Below are 22,207 nucleotides of genomic sequence, written 5' to 3'. Positions count from 1 at the left end.
CACCTGCTGTCCCAGCGCTTCCTTCCTTTCGGTGGCCCCGCCGAGGAGCTAGCCCCTAGGGACTTAAAAAAGCTTTTATATTTATATTTTGAGACAGTGTCTCACTTGGTAGCCTTGAATTTGAGATGTTCCTGCCTCAGCCTCTAGAACGTTGAGATTATAGACAGCTGCTATCACACCCACCCCCAACACTGTCTTTATTCCAGGGTTGTTAAAGGGCATTTTGCAGGCCTCTCCTCACTAATTACGGAGCTTTGCTTAACCACACTTTGTCAGAACTTCTCTGGCCTCCTTCTCTTGGCCTGACTTCTCCCTTTCTCCCCCTTCAACGCTCTTTTGGCCTACATGGCTACTTAATATTCCTGTGTGTTGTCCTCTGCTTGGGTTTCCTTTTTTGTTCTTTTAACAATGCTGGAGCAGTCAGGGCAAACATTTTGCCACTGAGCTGCAGTCCCAGCCTTTCCCTCTAGGGACAGCTTCCTTGCCTGAAGCTCCTTTACGGTGTCACAAAGGCTCCTTTCTTCCTGAGCGTTAGACTGAGCTGCCCACTACACATCTCCCACATTCAGCACTGGCACTAAACTTTCCTACACCGTCAAACTGCCCTTTCCCTGGCCCAGTAAATGAGACTGTCAGCACCTCCCCTAGCCCAGCCGTAGTATGCTAAGCCGTAGTATGCTAAGGCTGCTGTAAAAAATACGGTAGACTAAAAATTTATACACAACTGTATAGCTCACAGTTCCGGCTCCTGGGAAGTGCAAAGTCGCGGCGTCAGAAATACCGCAGCTGGGAGGGCTGGCAGAGATGCGATGCTTTCACTGCATCGTCACAAGATGTAATGCTGGGCCGTGTTCTTATTGATAGCTCCAGGGTGCGCCTTACATGGAGGGTCACCTGCTTAACCAGTTGCTGTTGTTAGACATTGAAGGAGGAGCCGTGTTTTCATTTTGCAAATAAGAACCAGTATTAAGAATTTTATGGGGGGGGATAGCTCAGTGGTTAAGAGCACCGTCTGCTCTTTCTAAAGGACCCAGGTTCAATTACCAGCACCCACATGGCAGCTCACAACTGTCTGTAAAGCCAGTTCCAGGGGATCTGACACCTTCACACTAATGCACATAAAATAAAAATTAAAAAAAAAAAAGAATTTTACATGTGCCGGGGTGGGGTCTGAAGAGATAGGTAAGAGAGCTTTGTTCTTTTTTTTTTTTTTAAGATTTATTAATTATATATAGTATTCTGCCTACAGGTACATCTAAACGCCAGAAGAGGCGCCAGATTTCATTATAGATGGTTGTGAGCCACTGTGTGGGTTGCTGGGAATTGAACTCAGGACCTACATGGAAAAGCAAGCCGTGCTCTTAACCTTTGAGCCATCTCTCCAGCCCAAGAGGGTTTGTTCTTGCAGAGGCCCTGGGTTCAGTTCCCAGCACCCACATGGTAGCTCACAACTGTCTTTAGCGCCAGTTCCAGAGAATCTGATGCCTCCTCCAGCCTCCACAGGCTCCTGCGTGTGTGTGCACATACATACACGCAGACACACACACATAAAATTAAGAAAATCAGCATTCTAAAAAATGTTTTACCGTGTCAATTGTGCACTGTCAACTATTTATATATTTATTTCATTTTTTTGTTTTTTTGTTTTTTTGAGACAGGGTTTCTCTGTGTTGTCCTGTGGCTGGACAGGGTTTCTCTGTGTCCTCTGTGGCTGTCCTGGAACTCACTTTGTAGCCCAGGCTGGCCTCGAACTCACAGAGATCCGCCTGCCTCTGCCTTCCGAGCAATAGGATCAAAGGTGTGCACCACTACTGCCTGGCTAATGTCAACTATTTAAATAGCATCTCAACACTCATATTGTCATTAACAGTCTGGGGAATTTAAATATATATTGCTTTAGTGATAACTTATTTGTATTTTCAAAATTTTATCACTCTATGTATGAGCCTAAAATACATTGACTTGTTTTGAGATGAGGTTGCCCAGGTTAGCCACAAATTCAAATCCTCTTGTCTCCTGAGTAGTAATTCCAGGTATGTGCCAGGGTACCAGGCTAGACCTAAAGATTTAGATAGGTAGATCACTGAGTTCAAGGCCAGCCTGGTTTATTCAGGGAGTTCCAGGCCAACTATGGCTACACTGTTCAACAGTCTAAAGTTAAAACAAATAATTAGGCAGGCATCCTTTAGATGTGCTATTTCTGAGCCATTGCCAATGTTTTAATGTGTTGCAATCATTAGAGTGCCATAAAACATTGTAGTTAATGATGCTTTATCTGCAGGTGTGTGTACGTGTGTGAGTAGGTGTACATATATATTTGTTTGTGTTTGTATGTGTGTGTGTGGGGGGTGCAACTGTGGAAGAATGCCTTTGGAGGCAGAAGCTAACCAGAAATGCTGTCCTCAGGAATCCCATTCATTGCCTTTAAGACAGGGTCTCTCACTGGCCTGGAGTTTACCAAAAAGGCGGGGCTGAGAGGCCAGCGAGCACTTTCTGTGTTTATGAGCCTGTGCCACACTCAGCATTTTTGTGTATTTTTGGAGATTGCACTCAGGCCCTCATGCTTATACGACAAGTGCTTTCCTGACGGAGCCATTCCCCCACCACCTGCAGAATTAAAACTCTTAATTTTATATTTATTATTATTATTGTGGGTGTGCTTGATACACGTGCATGACGTGTTTGTGTGAGAGCACGTGTATGGAAAACGGTGAGGTCAGAGAACAGCTCTGCCGAGTCAGTTCTCTCCTTCTGCTTTTAGGTGGGGTCTGGAGCTTGAACTCTGGTCCCCAGGCTTCCCCCACTAAGCCATCTCTCTCATCTGTCTCATTTTTTGACTTCTTTGACACAGGGTTTTACTTTGTAGAGACCAGGCGGGCCTCAGACTCACAGAGATCCACCCACCTCAGGCCTCCCAAGTTCTGGGATTAAAGGGATGTGCCAGCTGTGTGTGGTGGGGCACAAACTGGGCGCGGGGCACACGCCTGTAATCCCAGCACCTGGGGAGGCAGAGGCAGGAGATCTCTGTGAGTTCGAGGCCAGCCTGGTCTACAAAGAGAGTCCAGGGCAGCCAAGGCTACACAGAGAAACCTGTCTTGAAAAACCAAAACGGGGGGATGGGGAGGAGGATGAGAAGGAACGTTGGGTGGGTCATTTGGCAGCTTTCCGGCTTAACCCACGGTCCTTCTTTCCTGGAGGCCGGTGCAGTGGCTCCAGAGGGCCAGCAGGTGTCAGCACCGAGGCAAATCTGGGTCTGATTCCACCCTGAGATCTCCATGGCTGCTCAAGCGGTACCCTGAGGAGGGTGGGATTGGGCGGGAAAGAGGGAGAGGGCTACGGCTGGGATACAAGTGAATGACCTGTGACTAAAATTAAAATTAAATTAAAATAATAAAATAAATAAAAATAATAAAATAAATAAAAAGAGGCACCCCGAATCTTTGTTTTATGATTCTCGGTGGCAGATGCCACCCTGCCTCAAGATCTCCTGTCGCTGTCACTACTGAACCAGGTAGCGCTATCTCTCCTTTGTGTCCTGGGTTTCATCTTCCCCAAGGCTCCCTAACCACAATGTCTCCAGTGGCTCCGCAGAGGGGAAGCCAGGAGCGGAAAGCAACTCCCACAGGGAGAGGACAAAACCCTACATAGCAGGGAGGAGCGATCCACGGAAGGAAGAGGAGGATTCCACAAGGAATGTAAGGGAACCCCTCAGCTTCGGAGAAGACAAGATCTAAGCCCGGGGCGGTGGTGCTCACCTTTAATCCCAGTGCTCAGGAGGCAGAGGCAGGCGGATCTCTGTGAGCTTGAGGTCAGCCAGCCTGGTCTGCAAAGTAAGTCCAGGACAGCCAAGGCTACACAGAGAAACCCTGTCTCATGGGGGGTGGGGGGGAGCTAACTTAGCAGGGAGGGGACTAATTGGGAAACTGAGACCTGGATGGGGATGGCACTGGGCTCTGAGTAAAGAAAGACGGGGGTTTGGGGGACTGACACGCACCTCTTATTTGGCAGGTGGACAACTGGCTGGACGCGAGGCAGTCTTCTCTGTGGAAAACAAATAGACGAGGAGGCCAAGTGGTCAAGAACTGAGGGCTGGTTACCCACACTTCCTCCAAGTGGTCATTTTCTGGGGGTAAGTGGGGACTGTGTCCACTTTTCAGAGAAAGACAGACGTACAGAAGCTTCAGGGCCACAGGCCCAGCTCATTGTGAAGGTGCCACCCAGTGTACCAAGCTGTGTTTGCATCTTGGAATCCACATGGGGGAAAACTGACTCCCACAGGTTGTCTTCTGACCACCGCACGCATGCTACGGCAGGCATGTGCTCACCAAACCCTGAATGTGAGAGGAGAGTCACCTGCCTCCATGTGCCTTGGATTTCCTCCATGCTGGATTGTAACCTGTAAGCCGAACAGACCCGTTCCTTCCCAAGTTGCTTTTGGACAGTGTTTTTATCATAGTCATAGAAGCAAACTCTGACCGTTTCCCAGCTGTGTGCCCGTGGTGCTTTGAGTGTCCCTGTTGTCTCAGGCATTTGAACACTTGGCCCCTCGTTGGTGACAGTTTGGGGAGGCTTAGGAGGTGTGGCCCACTGGAGAAAGCATGCAGGGGACAGGGTAGGCTTTAAGAGTAAAAAGTTGGGCTGGAGAGATGACTCAGTAGTTCAGAGCACTGTCTGCCCTTCCAGAGGTCCTGAGTTCAATTCCCAGCAACCACATGGTGGCTCACAACCATCTATAACAGGATCTGATGCCCCTTCTGGCCTGCAGGTGTACATGCAGATAGAGCACTCATACATTAAAAAAAAAAAAAAAAAAAAAAAAGAGTAGCCAGGCAAGGTGATGCATGTCTGTAATCCTAGCACTCAGGGAAGCAGAGGCAGGTGGACCTCTGTGAGTTTGAGGCCAGCCTGGTCTACAAAGCAAGTCCAAAAAAAAAAAGTCTTGCCTACTTGTTCACTCGCTCTGCCTTGGGCTCAGGTTAAAGATGACAGCTTTCATCTCTTGGTATCACAACTGCTGTCATGCAGTCATGATACTTGCTGTCATGCCTCCTCCCCGTGGAGGACTGTTATTTTTGGAACCATAAGCCCAAATAAATTCTCCTATAAATTGCCTTAGTCATGGTGGGTTTTTGTTTAGTTTCTTTTGTTGTTGTTTGTTTTTGTTTTTTAGCCAGGGTTTCTCTGTGTCTCTGTATGACAGAGCACTGGTGTCCTGGACACACTTTGTAGACCAGGCTGCCCTCAAACTTACAGAGATCCAGCTTCCTCTGCCTCCCAAGTATACCAGGCTAGTCATGATGTTTTTATCATAGCAAGAGAAGTAACTGTCAGAACACAGTTTAAGACTATAGTTGCGTGAGATTTCTGAGTGCTTGTGAGAGAACTTCAAGAAAACAGAAGTCCTGTGGCCTTGAAATGTGCTTTTGTGCTCCCACCGGATGTAGCGAATAGGAGGGTGTTTACTTCAGATTGTTGGTTACAGGCAGCTACTGCCTTCTATGGAAAAACATGTTTCTGTCAGTACAGCTTGCCCACTACATGAGGGCAAGTTCACATGACACTTTATTCATGTGACTCTCCTTAACCTTCAGACTATAGATTGTACAATGCTCTGAATAAAGTTGACTGTTTTCTGCCTCATTTATCAGTTCCATTATCTCGTTCCTACTGGTTCTAGAGAGGTAAGCAACAGCTAATACAGCAACACACAAAAGAAGTCTTCCAATCTCAGTACTGGGAAAGCTGGGGTGGGATGATGCTGGTATTAACTAATACAGAGAGACTCTTCCCCAAAAAAACAGTGGAGCATGGTGCATGCCTTTAATTCCAGCACTCAGGGGGCAGAGACAGATCTCTTGTGAGTTCTAGGCTAGCCTGCTCTACATATTCAGTTACAGGCCAGCCAGAGCTACACAGAGACCTTGTCTCAAAAATAAACAGCAAATTAAAGGTTAAAAAAAAGATTATTGGTTTCTTTCTGATACCCTTTTTTTGTTGTTTTTAAATTTTATTTATATTGTGTGTGTTTCTGTTTGTATTAATGCATATGCTATGGCTCTCATGTGGAGGTCAGATGACAACTTTTGATCATTGTATTTTTCTGTTGCTGTGATAAGAACACCATGATTAAGGCAACTTATAGAAGAGTTTATTTGGGTGTACAATTCCAGAATAAGAGTCTTCCATGGTGGGAAAGTATGGCAGCAAAAAGCAGGCATAGCACCGTGAGAAGAAAGAAGCTAACACTTTTGTTTGTTTGTGTTTTTTGAGACAGAGTTTCCTTGGCTGTCCTGGACTCAATTTGTAGACTAGGCTGGCCTAGAGCTCACAGAGATCCTCCTGCATCTGCCTCCCAGAGTGGTGGATCACAGGTGTGCGCCGCGCCTGGCTGAAAGCTGACATCTTTTACCTGTGCACAAAGCAGAGACTGTAAGCTGCAAGTAGGCAAGTCCGTTCTCTCCTCCTACCATGTGAGTTTCAGACTGAATCTCAGCCATCAGGCTCGGGGAAGGGCTTTTCCCTGCTGAGCCATCTCACTGGCTCCTTTCCCTCCATTTCCTGAAGATTCTACAGTCAGTCGCCTATTAATTCTTTTTGTATCTTTGAGCCAGCATCTTCCAATTAGCCCAGGTTGTCCTGGAACTCAGTCTTAGCAACTGTTGAGATTACAGAAGAGTTGGGCATTTGCCATTATGCCCAACCTTGCAATAAGTTGTTAGTACTTTAAAAATTAAAATAGTTTTTGTTTTGTCTTGTTTTAATTTTTGAGACATGGTCTCACTGTGTAGCCTAAGCTCTCCTGGAACTCACTCTGTAGACTAGGCTGGCCTTGAACTCACAGAGCTCTACCGCCTTTACCTCTCAAGTGCTGGGATTAAAGGTGTGCCTGCCAGGCTTAAACTAGTGTTTTAAAGACTTACTTTTATATTTGTGTCTGTGTGGGTGTGTATGCATGAGGACACAGGTATGCTCAGACCTCCAGAAGTGGAGTTATGGGTGGTTGTGAGCCACCCAGTGAGGGTGCTGGGAATTGAACTTGAGTCTCTGCAAATGCTCTTGACTGCTAATCCATCGCTCCAGCCCCATGGGCTAGTTTTGTTTCTTATCGTTTTGTTTCAAACACTCTTATTCTGTAGCCCTAGATTGTTCCATCCCAACAGTGATCCTCCTGGCCCAATCTGAGTGCTGGAATTATGGGTGTCTTAGTTACTCTTCCATTGCTGTGGAGAGACACCATGACCACTGCAGCTCTTACAAAGGAAAGCGTTTCATTGTAGGCATGGTTCTGGAGAAGTAGGTGAGAGCTGCATCCTCTGCTGGGAGAGAAAAAGAGAGAAGGAAGAAGGGAGGGAGGGAGAAGAAGAGGGAAGGAGGGAGAGAAAGAGAGAAAAAAGAGAGAGGCTGAGACTGACTGGGCCTGGCTTGGGCTTCTGAAACCTCAAAGCCCACCCCCAGTGAGATATCTCCACACCTGCTCCAACAAGGCCACACCTCCCAATCCTTTCAAACAGTTCCAGTCCCTAGTGACTATGCATCCAAACAGATGGGCCTCTGGGGGCCATTCTTATTCAAACCACAGTAGGGGACTAGGTGAATCCCTTTTGAGTCACAGACAGAGTTTTCTGAGACCTTGCTCACAGTCTTCCATAGGGTGCCTGGGATGCCCAAGCTGTTCCCACCCCTGCCTGTCAGTAGGCCAGCTACATCCAGCTACAAGCCATCAGTGTTTCAAAATTTACACATGTGTAAATTCAAACTGGAATCAAAACAGAATCCCAGAGTGTGGCAAAACTGCAGTACCAACCCTGTCCAGAGAGGATTAATTTTGAAACCTGAAATCTGACATCCCTTTCTCGTGCTTGCAGGTGTCAAGTAATGTCAGGCTGTGATTCCCTGAAGCAACTAGCCACAGAATATTCACCCCTAGGTCCTTGAATCAGGGGCAAACTTTAGTTTTTCTGTGTTCCATGACAGAAACTAACGGTTCACAGATGGGCATGCTTCCAGACATGGGCAGAGGCTGGGCAAGATGGCTTTATATTTGGGGTAACTTCACGAGATGTCAGTAGACCCAAAGGACTCCAAGGCTGCCATATTTGGCTCTCTGTGTGGCACTGTACTGAAGTCCCACAACTTGCCAAGGGAGCTCTCCACTGATGTGATTCGTATCTGTTGAGAAGGACAAATCAGTAGCAGCTCATTTTCATAAAGTCTGAAATCTGAGAACCTTTCCTGGAATCCAGTCTTCAGCTCTTTCATTTTGGGAATGTAGTCCAGGCCACAGCTTTCATTTTCAGAAGCTAATTTAGGCATGGAGAAATGGGCCAGACAGGGTCCTTGTCAAAGACAAGACAAAGACAGTTTTGCCAGGAATGAGCGAATAGAATCATGCATTTGTATAACTACAGTGGAAACCCTTGCCAAGTACTATCCCGCATGTTTAAATGGCTTGTGATATCAACCAAAAAGGTCAAGTCTTTGGCCTTATCTCTGCTCATGACTCAGACGTGGGGTTCCCTGCAGAGGATTTGAACAAGACAGTTTCTCCCAATAGCTCAAAATCTGTTTCAGTACCATACCACAACTGCCATATTGCTCAGCTAACTCCCTGAACAAACTCTGAACTGAACCAGATTCGGTCACGCCTTTAATCCCACCACTCTGGAGGCAGAGGCAAGTGAATCTCTCTGAGTTCAGGCCAGTCTGGTCTACAAAGCATGTCCAGGACAGCCAGGGCTGTTATACAGACAAACCTGTCTCATAACAAAAAATAAAATAAAATAAAACTCTGAACTGTTGTACAAGACAATGGGCTGTCCAGGTTATGGTGTGGGACCAGCCAGGGCTATTGGCTATATAGTTAGAGATGACCTTGAACTCCTGATTCTCCTGCCTCTACCTCCAAGACATGATCCAGGTAGGTTTCCAGCACAAGGATTCCAGGCCAGTGACACCACGCACAGAATTATGCTTTTGACAAAACCCGACTCCAGATTCTAGTCTTATAATAAACTGCTTAACGCTACCCATGGCCGAATTACCATCAAGCTAACACTGCTAACACTTATGGCTTCTGACCAGTCCACATTAAACTTTTTAAGACTTTCTCAACCTAAAAAAATAAACCTCATAGGTGGGCATGGTAGCAAATACCCGTAATCCCAGCACTAGGGAGGCACAGGCCGTCAGATCGCTGTGAGTTTGAGGCCAGACTGGTCTACAAAGTGAGTCCAGGACAGCCAAGGCTACACAGAGAAACCTTGTCTCGAAAGAATTTTTTTTTTAAATCACATTTCTGTGTGTGTGTTATGAGTTACTGCTGCACGCGTGTGGAGATCGGAGGATAACATGCAGGAGTCAGCTCTCCCTTTGTGCCCTGTGAGACCCGACAGCAAGCACTTTTGCCTGCTAGCCTGTCTCATCAGCCTGAAATGACTTCTCTTACCCATCTCTCTCTTCCTGGCAGCTACTGAGATTTACATCTTACCTGCCCTGTTGCTTGTCTTTTAAACTCCAATAAAATAGTTCTTGGTTTTTAAATTATCTTATTAACAAGACTAAGAACCAACCAAAGGGAACCCCAAATTCCAGGCTAACACCACCACATCATCCTGCTTTTAATTTTGATTTAGAATGCTTTATTCGCACAAGAAAATATTAAAAATTGGCTTCAAACATGAGGCCAGTTTTTGGTGGTTTAGTATAGCACTTTTTGGTTTTGCAACAACCTAAAAATAGAAATTCCTCAACCTAAAAAAAGAGCTTACATCTAGGAATCCTCACGTTTTAAAACAGCCTAACATTGCTAAGGACTAATCAAATGGAATAAAGAACTCATGCCCACACAAAAGCAGCACCCACAGCTCAAACACCTCAGCTCTCCGGCCTCCCTTGGAGCAACCCAGAACACTAGCGGCTCAAGCCGCAAGCTCTAACCCCTGCTGCCTAAGTCGGCCCCTCCGTTCCTGTCCCCAGTGACTTTCCTCCTGTAAAGCCGTGGGTGGTGCTGGGACTCCCCTAAGTCCGCATGTTCCAGAGCCTCAAGGGCCATAGGATACCACAGACCAGGCCAGTGCTGCCCGCTCCTCCACACCTTCCCTGATGCCGCTCAACACCCTAAGCCCGGGAGGAAGACGGCCCCGGTGATTGATTCCCTTGGACCAACCGTAGCCCGTGCAGACCCTGGGCCTGAGCTGCGGCCTCTCCTGAGGCGGGCAGCCTGCCTGAGGCTGCTCCTGGTGCTGGCTGGTACTGCACACTGTGACCCGGGCAGGGTAGGTGGCCCTGGTCCCTGGGGCGGTTCAGATGATTTTTGGCTCCGGATGGGAAGCAGGTCCCCGAAGCAGGTCCCCGACAAGATTCGGGGACCTGGGAGCTGATGGAGCCGTGAAACGTAAATAGCCACGAATGTTGCCGTTCTTTGAGGGCTTGAGGGCCAGGCTCGCTCCAGGCTCCTGGCCTATCTGTAAGGCGTGTGTTAATGTCATTGCCATTTTCCAGTAAAAGAGGCACAAAGAGCAGTGCCTCTTCTGCAGGGTCTTACCTGGGGCGTGAGATAGGACGAGTCTAAATCCCGGGCTGGGCCTCCAGGCCCGCCCCTCCCCACAGACCTGAAACTGGCCCAAAGCAGCTTGTAGTAGTTGAGACCGATCTATCTACAAGACAATAATGCCGCGCTCTGTACTGGCTGATTTTTTTGTTTTTTTAACACTTTATCACAATGTTCTCAGAACAAGCTTGAGACTTAAATATTTGCAGGTTTTTTTGTTTTTGTCTTTTTTTGACAGAGTCTCACTATGTAGACTATGTAGCTCTCTGCCTATCCCGGAACTCACTATGTAGACCAGGCTGGCTTTAAACTCACAGAGATCCTCCTGCCTCTGTCTCCCATATGCTGGGCTTAAAGGCGGGTGCCGCTATGCCTGTCTTAGATGTTAAAAGTTTTGTTTTGTATTAAATGTATATAATTTATTTTTATTTTGTGTTCATTCGTGTTTTGACTGCGTATATGAGGGTGTCCCGAGCCCTAAAACTGTAGTCACAGACACGTGTGAGCTGCCATGTGAGTGCTGGGAATTGAACCCCGGTCCCCTGGAAGGGCAGCCGGTTTGCTCTTAATTGCTGGGCTGTCTCTTCAGCCCCCAGCCACAGTGGAGCCAGGCCGTGGGTCAAATGAGTTGCAACCTTGAGTTTGGAGAGACCATCTTCTGTGGAAAAAGCAGGATAGACTTGTTTATAGATGTTTTATAAATAAAACACTTTTAGGAGGAAATGTGCCAAAATATATACAGTTGAGCAAAGTGATGGAAAAAAATTGTGATAAACTATACACAATAAACTTACCATCTTAACCATTTAAATGGATGGTTTAGTATTGGGGTGGTTCACTTCATTGTCAGTTTGACTGGATTTGCACTCACCTAGGAGACACAGGCATCTCTGTTCACAGGTACTCTAGAGTTTAACTACAGAGAGATGACCCTGGAGCTGCAGAGATGGCTCAGCAGTTAAGAGGACTGTCTGTTCTTCCTAGAGGTCCTGAGTTCAGTTCCCAGCAATGAACCCCCAGCAACCCCATGGTGGCTCACACACATCATATTGGGATCTGGTGCCCTCTCCTGGCATGCAGGTGTATGTGCAGATAGAGTGCTCATTAAAATAATAATACCTACTCTCAGGGTGGGCAGCGCCCTCCCATGGACAGGGGTACTGGACTGCGTACAAAGAAAGAGAAAGAGAAGGGTAAAAGCCTGCTGGGCCCCAGCATTCCTAGGTGTGAGGAGTCTTGTCTGCACACTCCTGCCTTCCCCACCATGACGGATTAGACCCCCTCGAGCCAGGAGCCTCTTTCCTTACATGGCTTCTGACAGCTGGTAGGAAAAGTAGAAAGTCTTATTGAGAGGAATAATGGTGCAGCCAACCTCCACAGCTTCTCATCTGGAAGGTTTCCATCCCTCTGTCCCCACTCCTGGTGAAGGTGCTCTTGAAAATGTATGCATGTGTGTGTGTGTGTGTGTGTGTGTGTGTGTGCAGGTACATGCACAAATGTGTGTGTCTGCCTGTGCAGGTGTGTGCATGTGTGTGCATGTCTTCATGCTGTGGGTACATGCATGTGTGTGTCTCTATGTGTTCTTGTACATACTCATGCATGGGTGTAAAGGCGCATACATGAGAGAGAGTGTGTGTGTGTGTGTGTGTGTGTGTGTGAGCTGGAGGATAGCCTCAGATCCTCAGTAATGCCACCCGCCAGGCGTTGTCTCACAGGTTCTAAGGATTGAGTTGCTCACAAGGCAAGTGCTTTATGGACTGAGCCCTCACTCCCACCCGCACCCCTTTATTATCCACATTCTCCACACTTCTACAGTGAGCATTTGTTATTTGTATAATTGAGCAAACAGCTCCCTGCATCTATTATGGCTCTAACACCTCCCCCATAAGGCTCTTGTGTTGGAAACTTGCTTCTCAGTGCCCAGTGCAGCCATGTTTGGAAGTGGAGCTCTGAGGAAGTAATTGGATCAATAAGTACTCTATTGATGGATTCACAGGTTCATGGAATTACTGGAGGGTGATGAAAACTTCCAGAAGTAAGGCTAAGTTACAGCAAGTAGGTCACTGAGGGAAAGCCCTGGGTGTTTCACTGCACTGTTTTCCTGCTTCCTGCCTAAGAAAAGCAGCCTCACAGTGCCGTGCCCTTCTCTCTCACCACAGGCAGAAATAATGGAGCCTAGCCTGGTGTGGTGGTGCACCGCTATAATCTTAGCACTCAGGAGGCAGAGGCAGGTGGATCTCTGAATTTGAGGCCAGCCTGGTCTACAAACTGAGTCTAGGACAGCCAAGGCTACACAGAGAAACCCTGTCTCTCAAAAAAAACTAAAAAAAAAAAAAAAAAAAAAAAGAAGAAGAAGAAGAAATAAGAAAGAAAAAGAAAAACCAAAGGAAGAAAGACCATAGACTGACCACAGCTCAAAGAAATCTTATTTATTTGGTTTTCCGTGGGAGTTTTAGTGTGTAGCCTAGGCTATCCTCAAACTCATGATCTTTCTATCCTCACTTCCCAGATGCTGGGATTACAGCTGTGTATCACCGTGCCCAACTCACCACCTTTAAGTTGTCTCTGTCATGTCGTTGTCACAGTGATGGAAAACAAACCGACGCCATTCCCTTCCCCGGGTGAAGAAACCTAGGTCACCAATTAGGAGGTCTGCAGGCTCACTGGGCAGACCCTAGGAACTTGCAGCCAGACACAGCGCATCCATTAATATGGTCCCTCCTGAGCACCAGGTTGTCCCTGGAATTCAGGATGGCATAAAATTTCGCAGAAGTATTGTCCCTAGCTCCCAGCCCCCTCAGCAGAACTTTTTTATGGCTGTGATAAAACATCGACCAAAGCCACCTTGGGGAGGAAATGGTTTATTTCAGCTTAGAGTCCATCATCAAGGGGAACCGAGGCAGAAACCTGGAGGCAGGAACTGGAGCAGAAGCCTCGAGGGAACCTGGCCAGCTGGCTTGCTCCCCCGTTGCTTGCTCAGCTTGTTTTCTTAGGTAGCCTGGGACCACCTGCCCAGAAGTGGCACCACCCGAAGTGGGCTGGGCTCTGCCACATCAATCACTGACCATGAAATGTCCCACTCTAGACATGTCCACAGGTCCACCAGATGGATGTAATTCCCCAGCTGACGTTCCCTCTCCACAGGGGACCCTAGTTTGTGACCAGAACTCTGTCCCTGCATGGCCACTCCTGCTCCTTAGTTGGCCTGTGCTGCTTCCCCCAGAGGTCCCCTGGCTAACAGGATCCAGCACCTTGCTCAGTCCGTCTGCTGGTGAGAAAGGCAGCCGGCAGCTCGGAGTGTCAGCCCTGTTGGTTCCAGGACAAGAAAAGGACCTGCCCCGGACAGCTTGGCACAAGGGCACAAGGAGGTCAGAGAGAAAGCAGGTTTGGGGAATAGTAATCTGAAGCCGTTGGTTGGTTTTGTTACGCCCACAGCTGAAGGGTGACACTGGCAAGTGGGCACCCCTTTCATTTTGCAAGCAGGGAGCCAGAGCCTAGGAAGGAGCATTGATTTGCTTGTTGCCGCAAGGCAAGGTGGTGACAAAGGCTGAGACCAGATCTCCCCTGGACCTCTGGGAACCTCTATCACCTGGCAGCACTCTTGGACTCTGATTTCTGTGCCAAATGAGAGCCAGGAAGGGACAGGATGTGAAGATGGTCTCAAAGGCAGTACAAGGGCTGGAGAAGGACAGATAGGCAGAAGTTCAGACGTTACCAGAATGGCAGCTAGTCCCTGGTGGAAACATGTATGAACTTGAGAGGAAAGAGGGTCCCCGGAGGGATAATTGCTGAGCCCTAGGGGACTATGACGGTTCTGTAGGGAAGAATTTACCTGGGAGTCTGGGGTCAGGAGGGACATACAGCATAAGCCTGGTTCAATCTGGATTTTGTTTTTTTGAATGTGAGTGTGTGCTATGTGCAGGTGAGTGCCTTAAGAAGCCAAGAGAGAGTGTCAGATGGCCTAGAGCTGGAGTTACAGACTGCTGCAAGCTGCCCTGTGGGTACTGAAGAGCAGCAAGCATTCTTAACTGCTGAGTCAGCTTTCCAGGCCCTCAGTGCGAGTCTTTGGCAATCAGGGCTCAATCCTCTTTTGCTTGCTGTTTTCTTCAAGGCAGGAGTCACTTTCCAAGCTCTTCTGAGTGGCTCCCCAGACTGTCTGAGGCCCTGGGGGGTGAGGCTGCTTCCAGATTTTACTCAGGAGAGGTCTGTCATTTGCTGACGCGCTGGCTCTGCATTCTCGGCCAGGGGTCCAGCCCTGCTGTTCCTGGAGCCCAGGTCACACAGGGTGCTGCCTGTGGTCAACCTGCTGAGGTTATGGGAGCCATGACATGGTTGGTGGCGGCGGCCCCGGCCCTGAGTTCCAAGGCCCAGGGCTTGCCGGAAGGTCTCCCGGAAGCGACTGGACATGAGGCTGTAGAGCACTGGATTGGCTGCTGAGCCAAGGTAGAAGAAGACACCAGAGACAACGTGCACAAACTGGAAGGCCAGGAGTAGGCCCTCGGTCCAGTGCGACACCAAGCTCCACATGAGGCGGTCAGCGTGGAATGGAGCCCAGCAGATGCCAAACACCACCACCAGTGCGACTGCAAGCACAGAGGAGAGAGGCCTCATTTGCTCTGTCGTGGCTGGCTTTGCTTCTCCAGCCCACTATCCCCCATCTTTGAAAAGAGGACGGGAGAGCCAAGCAGTGGCACATGCCTTTGATCCCAGCACTCAGGAGGCAGAGGCAGGCGGATCTCTGTGATTTCGAGGCCAGCCTGGTCTATAAAGTGAGTCCAGAACAGCCAAGGTTACACAGAGAAACCCTGTCTCAAAAAAAAAAAAAAAAAACTAAAAGAAGGAGGAGGAGGAAGAAGGGGGGAGGAGAGGAGGTGGGGGAGGGGGAGGAGGAGAAAAAGTGGACAGGAGAGCCAGGCAATGGTGGCACAAGCCTTTAATGCCAGCACTTGGGAGGCAGAGGCAGGTGACACTCTGAGATGGAGGACAGCTTGGTCTACATAGCAAGATCTAGGAAATCCAGGGCCACACAAAGAAAAACCCTTTAATCCAAGCGCTCAGGGAGGCCGAGGTAGTTGGATCGATGTGAATTTGGGGCAAGCCTAGTTTACAAAACAAGTCTAAGACAGTCAAAGGGCTACACAGAGAAACCCTGGTGGGGGGCCGGGAGGGGGGAACGGAGCGCGCTGTAAGCACAATTCTTTCCCCAGACCCGGAGAGGCCCCTCCCCCTCCTCAGCAGTGACACTTACACAGCATCTTGGTCACCTGCCTCCGCGCCCTGTCTCGGAGCTGAAGCCTTCTGGGACCCGTCTTCTGAAGCGCCGTGGCTTTCCTGCTCTCGGCCCCTTCTTCCAGCAGCTCCCTCTCCCTCCGCAGCCGCAGCCCGATGAGCAGGTAGAGCACAGTGATGGTGAGCATGGGCAGGCCGAAGAAGAGCAGCGCGGTGGTCTGTATCACTAAGCTGTAGAAGGCCCGGGGGCGCACCAGCGTACACACAGCCGAGTCGGGCACCAGTCCCCGGCAGGGCACGTGCAGCTGCTGGAGGCCGTGTAGGCTGGTGTTGGGCAGGGAGAAGAGCACAGCGAGGACCCAGATGGCCCCCACCATGCGGCGCACATGGGCCCGTGTCATCACAGACTTGGCTTGGAGCGGGTGAACCACCGCCACATAGCGCTCCACGCTCAGGGCAGTGACGTTGAGCACGGAAGCGAGGCAGACAGTCTCAAAGAGCAGGGTCCGGAAGTAGCAGCCACCGGCGCCCAGCTGGAATGGGTAGTTGTGCCGCATCTCGTAAAGCTCCAGGGGCAGGCCTACCAGGAGCACCAGCAAGTCGGACACGGCCAGGCTGAAGAGGTAGAAGTTGGTGGGCGTGTTCATGGCCTTGTGGCGCAGGATGACGGTGCAGGTCAGTGCGTTGCCCAGAGTGCCCACCACAAAGATCAACAGATATGTGGCACAGATGGGCATGAACAGCTCTGTCTGCTGTGGCCCCAAGTACTTCAGCCTCAGGGCCTCATCAGTCAGGTTCAAGTCCTCAGGGTCAAAGTTTCCCTTGACCTCACTGCCATTGCAGAGCATGGCGCTCCTTGAACCATTTGGGGACAGCTCCCCAGAAGAGATGGAGCAATTGAGGCAGGCAGGAGTCTGTGGAATAGAGGGGAAGATGCCCAGACGTCATTCAGGTAATCCCAGCTCTGTCCTAAATTATCACACTGAAGGTCCCACACCGAAGAGGACTGGTAGTCTCACGCCACTGAGAAAGAAAAGCATCTGCCGCCCACTGTAAAAGCACATCGCAACTGCAAAGTAGTCAGGGTTCAAACCTTGAAAATGGTAAAATTGCCTGGACAGTGGTGATGTAGGCCTTTAATCCCAGCACTCGAGAGGCAAAGGCAGGCAGATCTCTGTGAGTTTGAGGCCAGCCTGGTCTACAGAGCGAGCTCCGGGACAGCTAGCACTGCAGAGAGATAGAGAGCGAGACCCCCCCCCCTCTCTCTCTCTCTCTCTTTCTCGAAGAAAATTGGGGCCAGCGAGATAGCCACCAAGCCCGATGACCTGAATTCAATCCCCCAGGAACTACATGATAGAAGGAAAGACAAGAACCAACTCCAGGAAGCTGTCCTCTAACCTCTACACACACGCCATGGGCAACAAAAACATACGTGCGCACACACACACACACCACACACACACACACACGTAATCATTTTGAAATAAGGTTGGCCCCTTACCTGTCATGATCTACTGAAACCTTTGAATAAATGACAAGTTCTCCCAAGAACAGGCCTGGCTATCTCCTTTGTTATCCCTTTCAAGATGGACGGCAGAGAGGGCCAGTCGATACGTACATCAGAAAAGTGGGCACAACTGCAGTCTTGCTTCATGTATAAGAGCCGGGGCTCAGGGCTCTGAAAGCAACTGCTAGGGCAGACCCGACCTCACCAGCTTCAGGTATTTAATTCACAAAAAGAAGTGACACAGGGCAGGCCTGACATACAGAAGGTTGTGTGGGACCTTGGGGTGGAGAGAAAGCCACCATAGGGGTTAAGTGAAGGAGTAAAAAAAAGCTAAAAACAGTACTTTGACCCAAAATTGGTTCTGTTTTCTGACAGCTAAATCATTCCCAGTCTAAATATTTGATATCGTTGGCTCCTTCTATGCCTAGGGTTCTTACTACTCAGAACTCTCAGTGTAAGAGGCGCTGAGAATGGGCAGGTGATAGCCCCATGCCTAGAGGAAGGGTCACCGGGGGGCAGTCAGCAGCGCTGAGTAATCAGAGAAATGACAGCAATAACCCGACAAGCTGAGAGGTCTCCCCCACCTCCCTCAAGGGCTCCACAGAGTGTCCTCACCCATCTCACCCTGGGAGCCACGCCTGTCAGACCGCAGCACCCTGGCCAGGACCCGCATCCCGCTCACCTACCATGTCTTCGGCCCGGCAGGTCCTGGCTGCGCTCTAGCTCCCACCGACAGCAGATACAGATAGATGCTGAGCTGCAGGCGACTTACAGCGGCCGCCCCTCTCCGCCTCCCCGGTTGCTTCGCCTGTGGTTCTTTAGATCGCCACTAGGGGGCAATACTGACCTCGGAGCTTGGAGTACCTAGGACCACTCACCATGGACCGTACCTGCTGAGAGCATCTTCTCCAGTGCCTTCGCAACAATCCCGTTTCACAGGTCAGAAAAATGAGTCTGAGAGAGGAAGTCCGTGGGACCTGGGTCTAACATGCTGCCCCCACAAACTTGCAGTGTGCTGGCTTTAGCGTAACTCTTTCCGTGCCCCGCAATTCTTTCGGACCCTCATTTTCAGATACACTTCCATATGCACCCCTTCAGCCCCAGAAAGTCAGCAGTCCAAAGAGTGTCATCGCTGAGAATCCGCTGTTACACTCACGGAAATCCCTCCAATACACACGATCTCATTACGGGTCTCCAGTCCCAGCGCCCAGACACTAGCCTCCATCCGCCAAGGGACTCCCCCTCCCTCCCGCCAGCACCTCTTCCCACACGGACCCTTTTTCTGAGCATTGTGGGGACCCACTTTTTCACTCAAAAGGGCACACAAAAGTCTAGCGTGATGTCAGACCCCTCACTCACCATCTGCACTTCTGTCTTCAATGTCCCTCAGCTTCCCAGGGCCTCCCACCCATGCCAACATCCCCTTTACCCCACCCCCTCAATGCCCTGGCTTCTTAAGAACTCCATTTATAAACAGTCCTGGCATAGAGAGATTGTGGGAAACTCTGGGGCACTTGTTCCTCAGAGCTCTAGGAGAAAGAATTTTGAAAGCTTTCTACTCAGCTGCAGATGGACCAACCAGAACTAAGTCTTCAAGAGAAAGGCTACTGCCATGACAGAGGAGTGACAAGGCTCAGCAGCTCTCAAAAACAGCTCCCCATGGTCTCCTGAGGAGCACTTCTTACTCTGCTCCCATCTCCAGGTCGCAAACACAGAACGCATTGTACACACCCCTGTGGATCTTTTGAAAATGTTCTAAACTCATGAAGGATGGAGAATGACACTGCCCCTGACTGACAGAGGACAGATAGCTCAGGGCAATCAAGAATCCTTCTGCTGGCTGTGTCATTCACTCAGCATCGACAGCCATCATGCTAAAGGGCATCCCTGCAAAAGGAGGACCCTTGTTCCCATGGCTGTAGCCCTTATTCGTGCTCTACCCAAAGTACCCTGGTTGGGGTCTGAGCTTGAGAATACATGGCAAGGTGTTCCATCGGAACCAGCACCGCCTGCTCTGAGGCGGCCTTCCTGGATTGGGCGGGTGTGTATATCTGTTTCCTGAGTTTGATGGATGGTTGGCACCAGCCTAGACCAGGGCTCAGCATTATACCAAGGCCAGGTGCATGGGCAGGGCTCCTGGAGCTGAGGTGAGTGCATAGCTCCTATCCCTCCATTCCCTCCTGAGGCCCGTGAGCCAGCTTCCTCAGCTCAGGTCCACAGTAGAACCCACCTCCTAAGCCTCAGGCTGCCCTCCTGCCCTCCTCCTAACTGCTTATGAAGATAAAAGAAGGCAGTTGAGCCTTTAATCCCAGCACTCAGGAGGCAGAGGCAGGCAGCTCTCCAGGTCTGAGGCCAGCCTGCTCTACAGAGCAAATTCCAGGACAGCCAGGGCTCCACAGAAAAACCCTGTCTCAAACAAAAACAAAAACAAAAAGAAAAACTAAACAAACAAAACAAAATTTGTACCCCCTCCCCAGAGTTGGAGGGACAGGGAGTAAATCACTTTGTTCTCTTGGGACTCAGTGTGTACATTAGGCCCAACCCCACTTGAAGTAGGAGGAATCTCACACTGGGTCAAGAAGAAAATGCCAGGGTCTCTGTGATCCTGGGACTGTATCTCATGCCACTCTGGGCCTGGGGCCAGCTCTGACTGGCTACCCACAAGGCTCTCCTGGCACCTACCCATCCAGGGCAGTATAACCCACCCTCAGAGTCTTTTCAGACAGCAGGCCTCATGCTCATGCATTCTGGAATCCCTTTTTGGGATCTTCCCATACACGAGTGTTCAAACAAACAATCCAGCTGACATTCTAGAATAAAATCCCACCCCTACCCCTCTGTACCCCTACCCCTGACCAGGTTTTAGGTCTTGTTTATTCACAGGGATTTGCTGTGTCTGGCTTAGTGGTTTCTCTCTCTCTTTTAGTTTTTTATATTATGCCTAGTTAAAGTCCACATCCTAGCTCTATATTCTTGCTGGATGGGGTACCTGGAGCTGGCGCTTCTGGCCTTCTGGAGTAGAAGAAAACAGTTGCCCTACCTGATGGGATCCTCCAGATGTCAGATAGCCTAGAGCCAAACAGCCATGAAAAACTGCAGATGTGTTGCTGCCCAGGGGCTCACGGTGCCAAAGGCACCCAAGTCAGAGGGAGGGAGTGGTGGATAGCTGTGATGGCATCATGGAAACACCAGGTGTGTTTTTGTTTGTTTGTTTCTCTGTGTAGCCTTGGCTGCACTGGACTCACTTTGTAGACCAGGCTGGCCTCGAACTCACAGAGATCTGCCTGCCTCTGCCTTCTAGAGTGCTGGGATTACAGCCATCCACCATAGTGCCTATGTTTGTTTCTGTTTGGTGTGTTGTATGAGAGAGAGAGAGAGAAAGAGAGAGTATGTGCTTGTGTGTGGCTGAATGTGGGAGGAGGGTTTTTTTCTGATAGGTTTGTGAGGTCGATGAGGCAATTTTTGAAAAGCCCAAGAAAGCACACATTAAAAAAAAAAAAAAAAAGGTTTATTTATTATGTATACAGTGTTCTGCCTGCATGTACACCTACAGGCCAGAAGAGAGAACCAGATTTCATTATAGATGATTGTGAGCCATCATGTGATTGTTGGGAATTGAACTCAGGACCTCTAGAAGAGCAACCAGTGCTCTTAACCTCTGAGCCATCTCTCCAGCCCCCAAAGCACACATCTTTAAGGAACAAAGGAAATTTCTTCTCAGATGTTTCAACTCAGAAGGAAGCATTCACACAGTTACTAGGGAGCCATACCTGAGAACCGGGACCTTGAACCCTTTCCTGGTCCATAGGAATCCACTAAGGTCACAATAGCAGACTTACAAGCAGCTTGCTCTTCAGGAGACAGCAGTGACTCCTCCCAGCTGTCCTGAGAATGCAGTTTGCATAGAACTGGTTTCACACGGTGGAAGCAGTAGGTGAAATTGTTTTGGTTTTTAGACAGGGTCTCAGGTAGCCCAGGCTGACCTCCAAGTCACTATGCATCCAAAGCGGGTTCTGCTATGTCCATTTTGTGCGACTCAACCCAGAGGCATCATGCATGCTGAGCGAGCACGCCACCTGCTAAGTATACACCCAGCCCGGTGACGCATGCCTGTAGTTGCAGCACTCAGCGGGAAGAGGCATGGAGATCTCCCTGCTACCCTTAACACTAAGAGCTGAAGGTGGGATTTAAATGTAATGTTTATTTTTTCTTTTCTTTTTTCTTTTTGGCTTTTCCATACAGGGTTTCTCTATGTAACAGAGCCCTGGCTGTCCTGGAACTCTCTCTGTAGACCAGGCTGTCCTCAAGCTCACAGAGATCCACCTGCCTCTGCCTCCCTAGTGCTGGGATTAAAGACATGTTATCACCACACCTGGCAGAAAGTGACTTTTAATATCTAAAAATATTTTGAGGATTTATTTTATTTTATGCAACGAATGTTTTGCCTTCATGAATGCACGTGCCTAATATTTACAGAGGCCAGAACAGAGCACTGGATTTCTAGAACTGGAGTTATAGATGGTTGTGAGCTACTATGTAAGTGCTGAGCATTAAATCCAGGTTCTCTGCAACGGTAACAAGTGCTCTTAACCACTGAGCCCTCTCTCCAGCGCACAGTCCTATTTTTTTCTTTCTTTTCTCTATTTTTCAATGCCAGGAACTGAGTGCAAGGCCTTGTACTTACTAGAAAGCATCCTAACACTGACTTAGGCCCCAAGCCCCCCTTTCAGTCTCATTGTGCCGCCCAAACTGGCCTTGAACTTAGGATCTTCTTGCCTCTGTCTCTCCAAAGGCTAGAGCGATAAAGCATGAGCAAACTTGCCTGTCAAATTGTAAGAGTCCAGCCTATTAAAAAAAAAAAAAAAAAAAAAAGGAAGAAAGTAAGAAAGAAGGAAAGAAGGGGAAGAGAGAAAAGAGGAGAG

General features: G+C 49.2%; 1 protein-coding gene across 1 annotated transcript; it reads right to left on the bottom strand.

Annotated features, from left to right (window-relative positions):
* Positions 1–14,743: 14,743 nt before the first annotated feature.
* On the bottom strand, positions 14,744–17,982 carry Nmur1 (neuromedin U receptor 1). Its single transcript, XM_055617077.1, has 3 exons — positions 17,972–17,982; positions 15,798–16,692; positions 14,744–15,132 (listed from the first exon to the last, which is right to left on the bottom strand). Exons 1-3 carry the CDS (start codon positions 17,972–17,974, stop codon positions 14,744–14,746), a joined length of 1,287 nt encoding a protein of 428 aa, XP_055473052.1. The 5' UTR covers positions 17,975–17,982.
* Positions 17,983–22,207: the final 4,225 nt, after the last annotated feature.

Source organism: Psammomys obesus, unplaced genomic scaffold (genome assembly GCF_907164565.1).
Source record: "Psammomys obesus unplaced genomic scaffold, mPsaObe1.curated_primary_1811, whole genome shotgun sequence".
NCBI lineage: Eukaryota > Metazoa > Chordata > Mammalia > Rodentia > Muridae > Psammomys > Psammomys obesus.
Note: the sequence above shows the minus strand (reverse complement) of the source record. Positions and strands in the feature narration are given on the sequence as shown.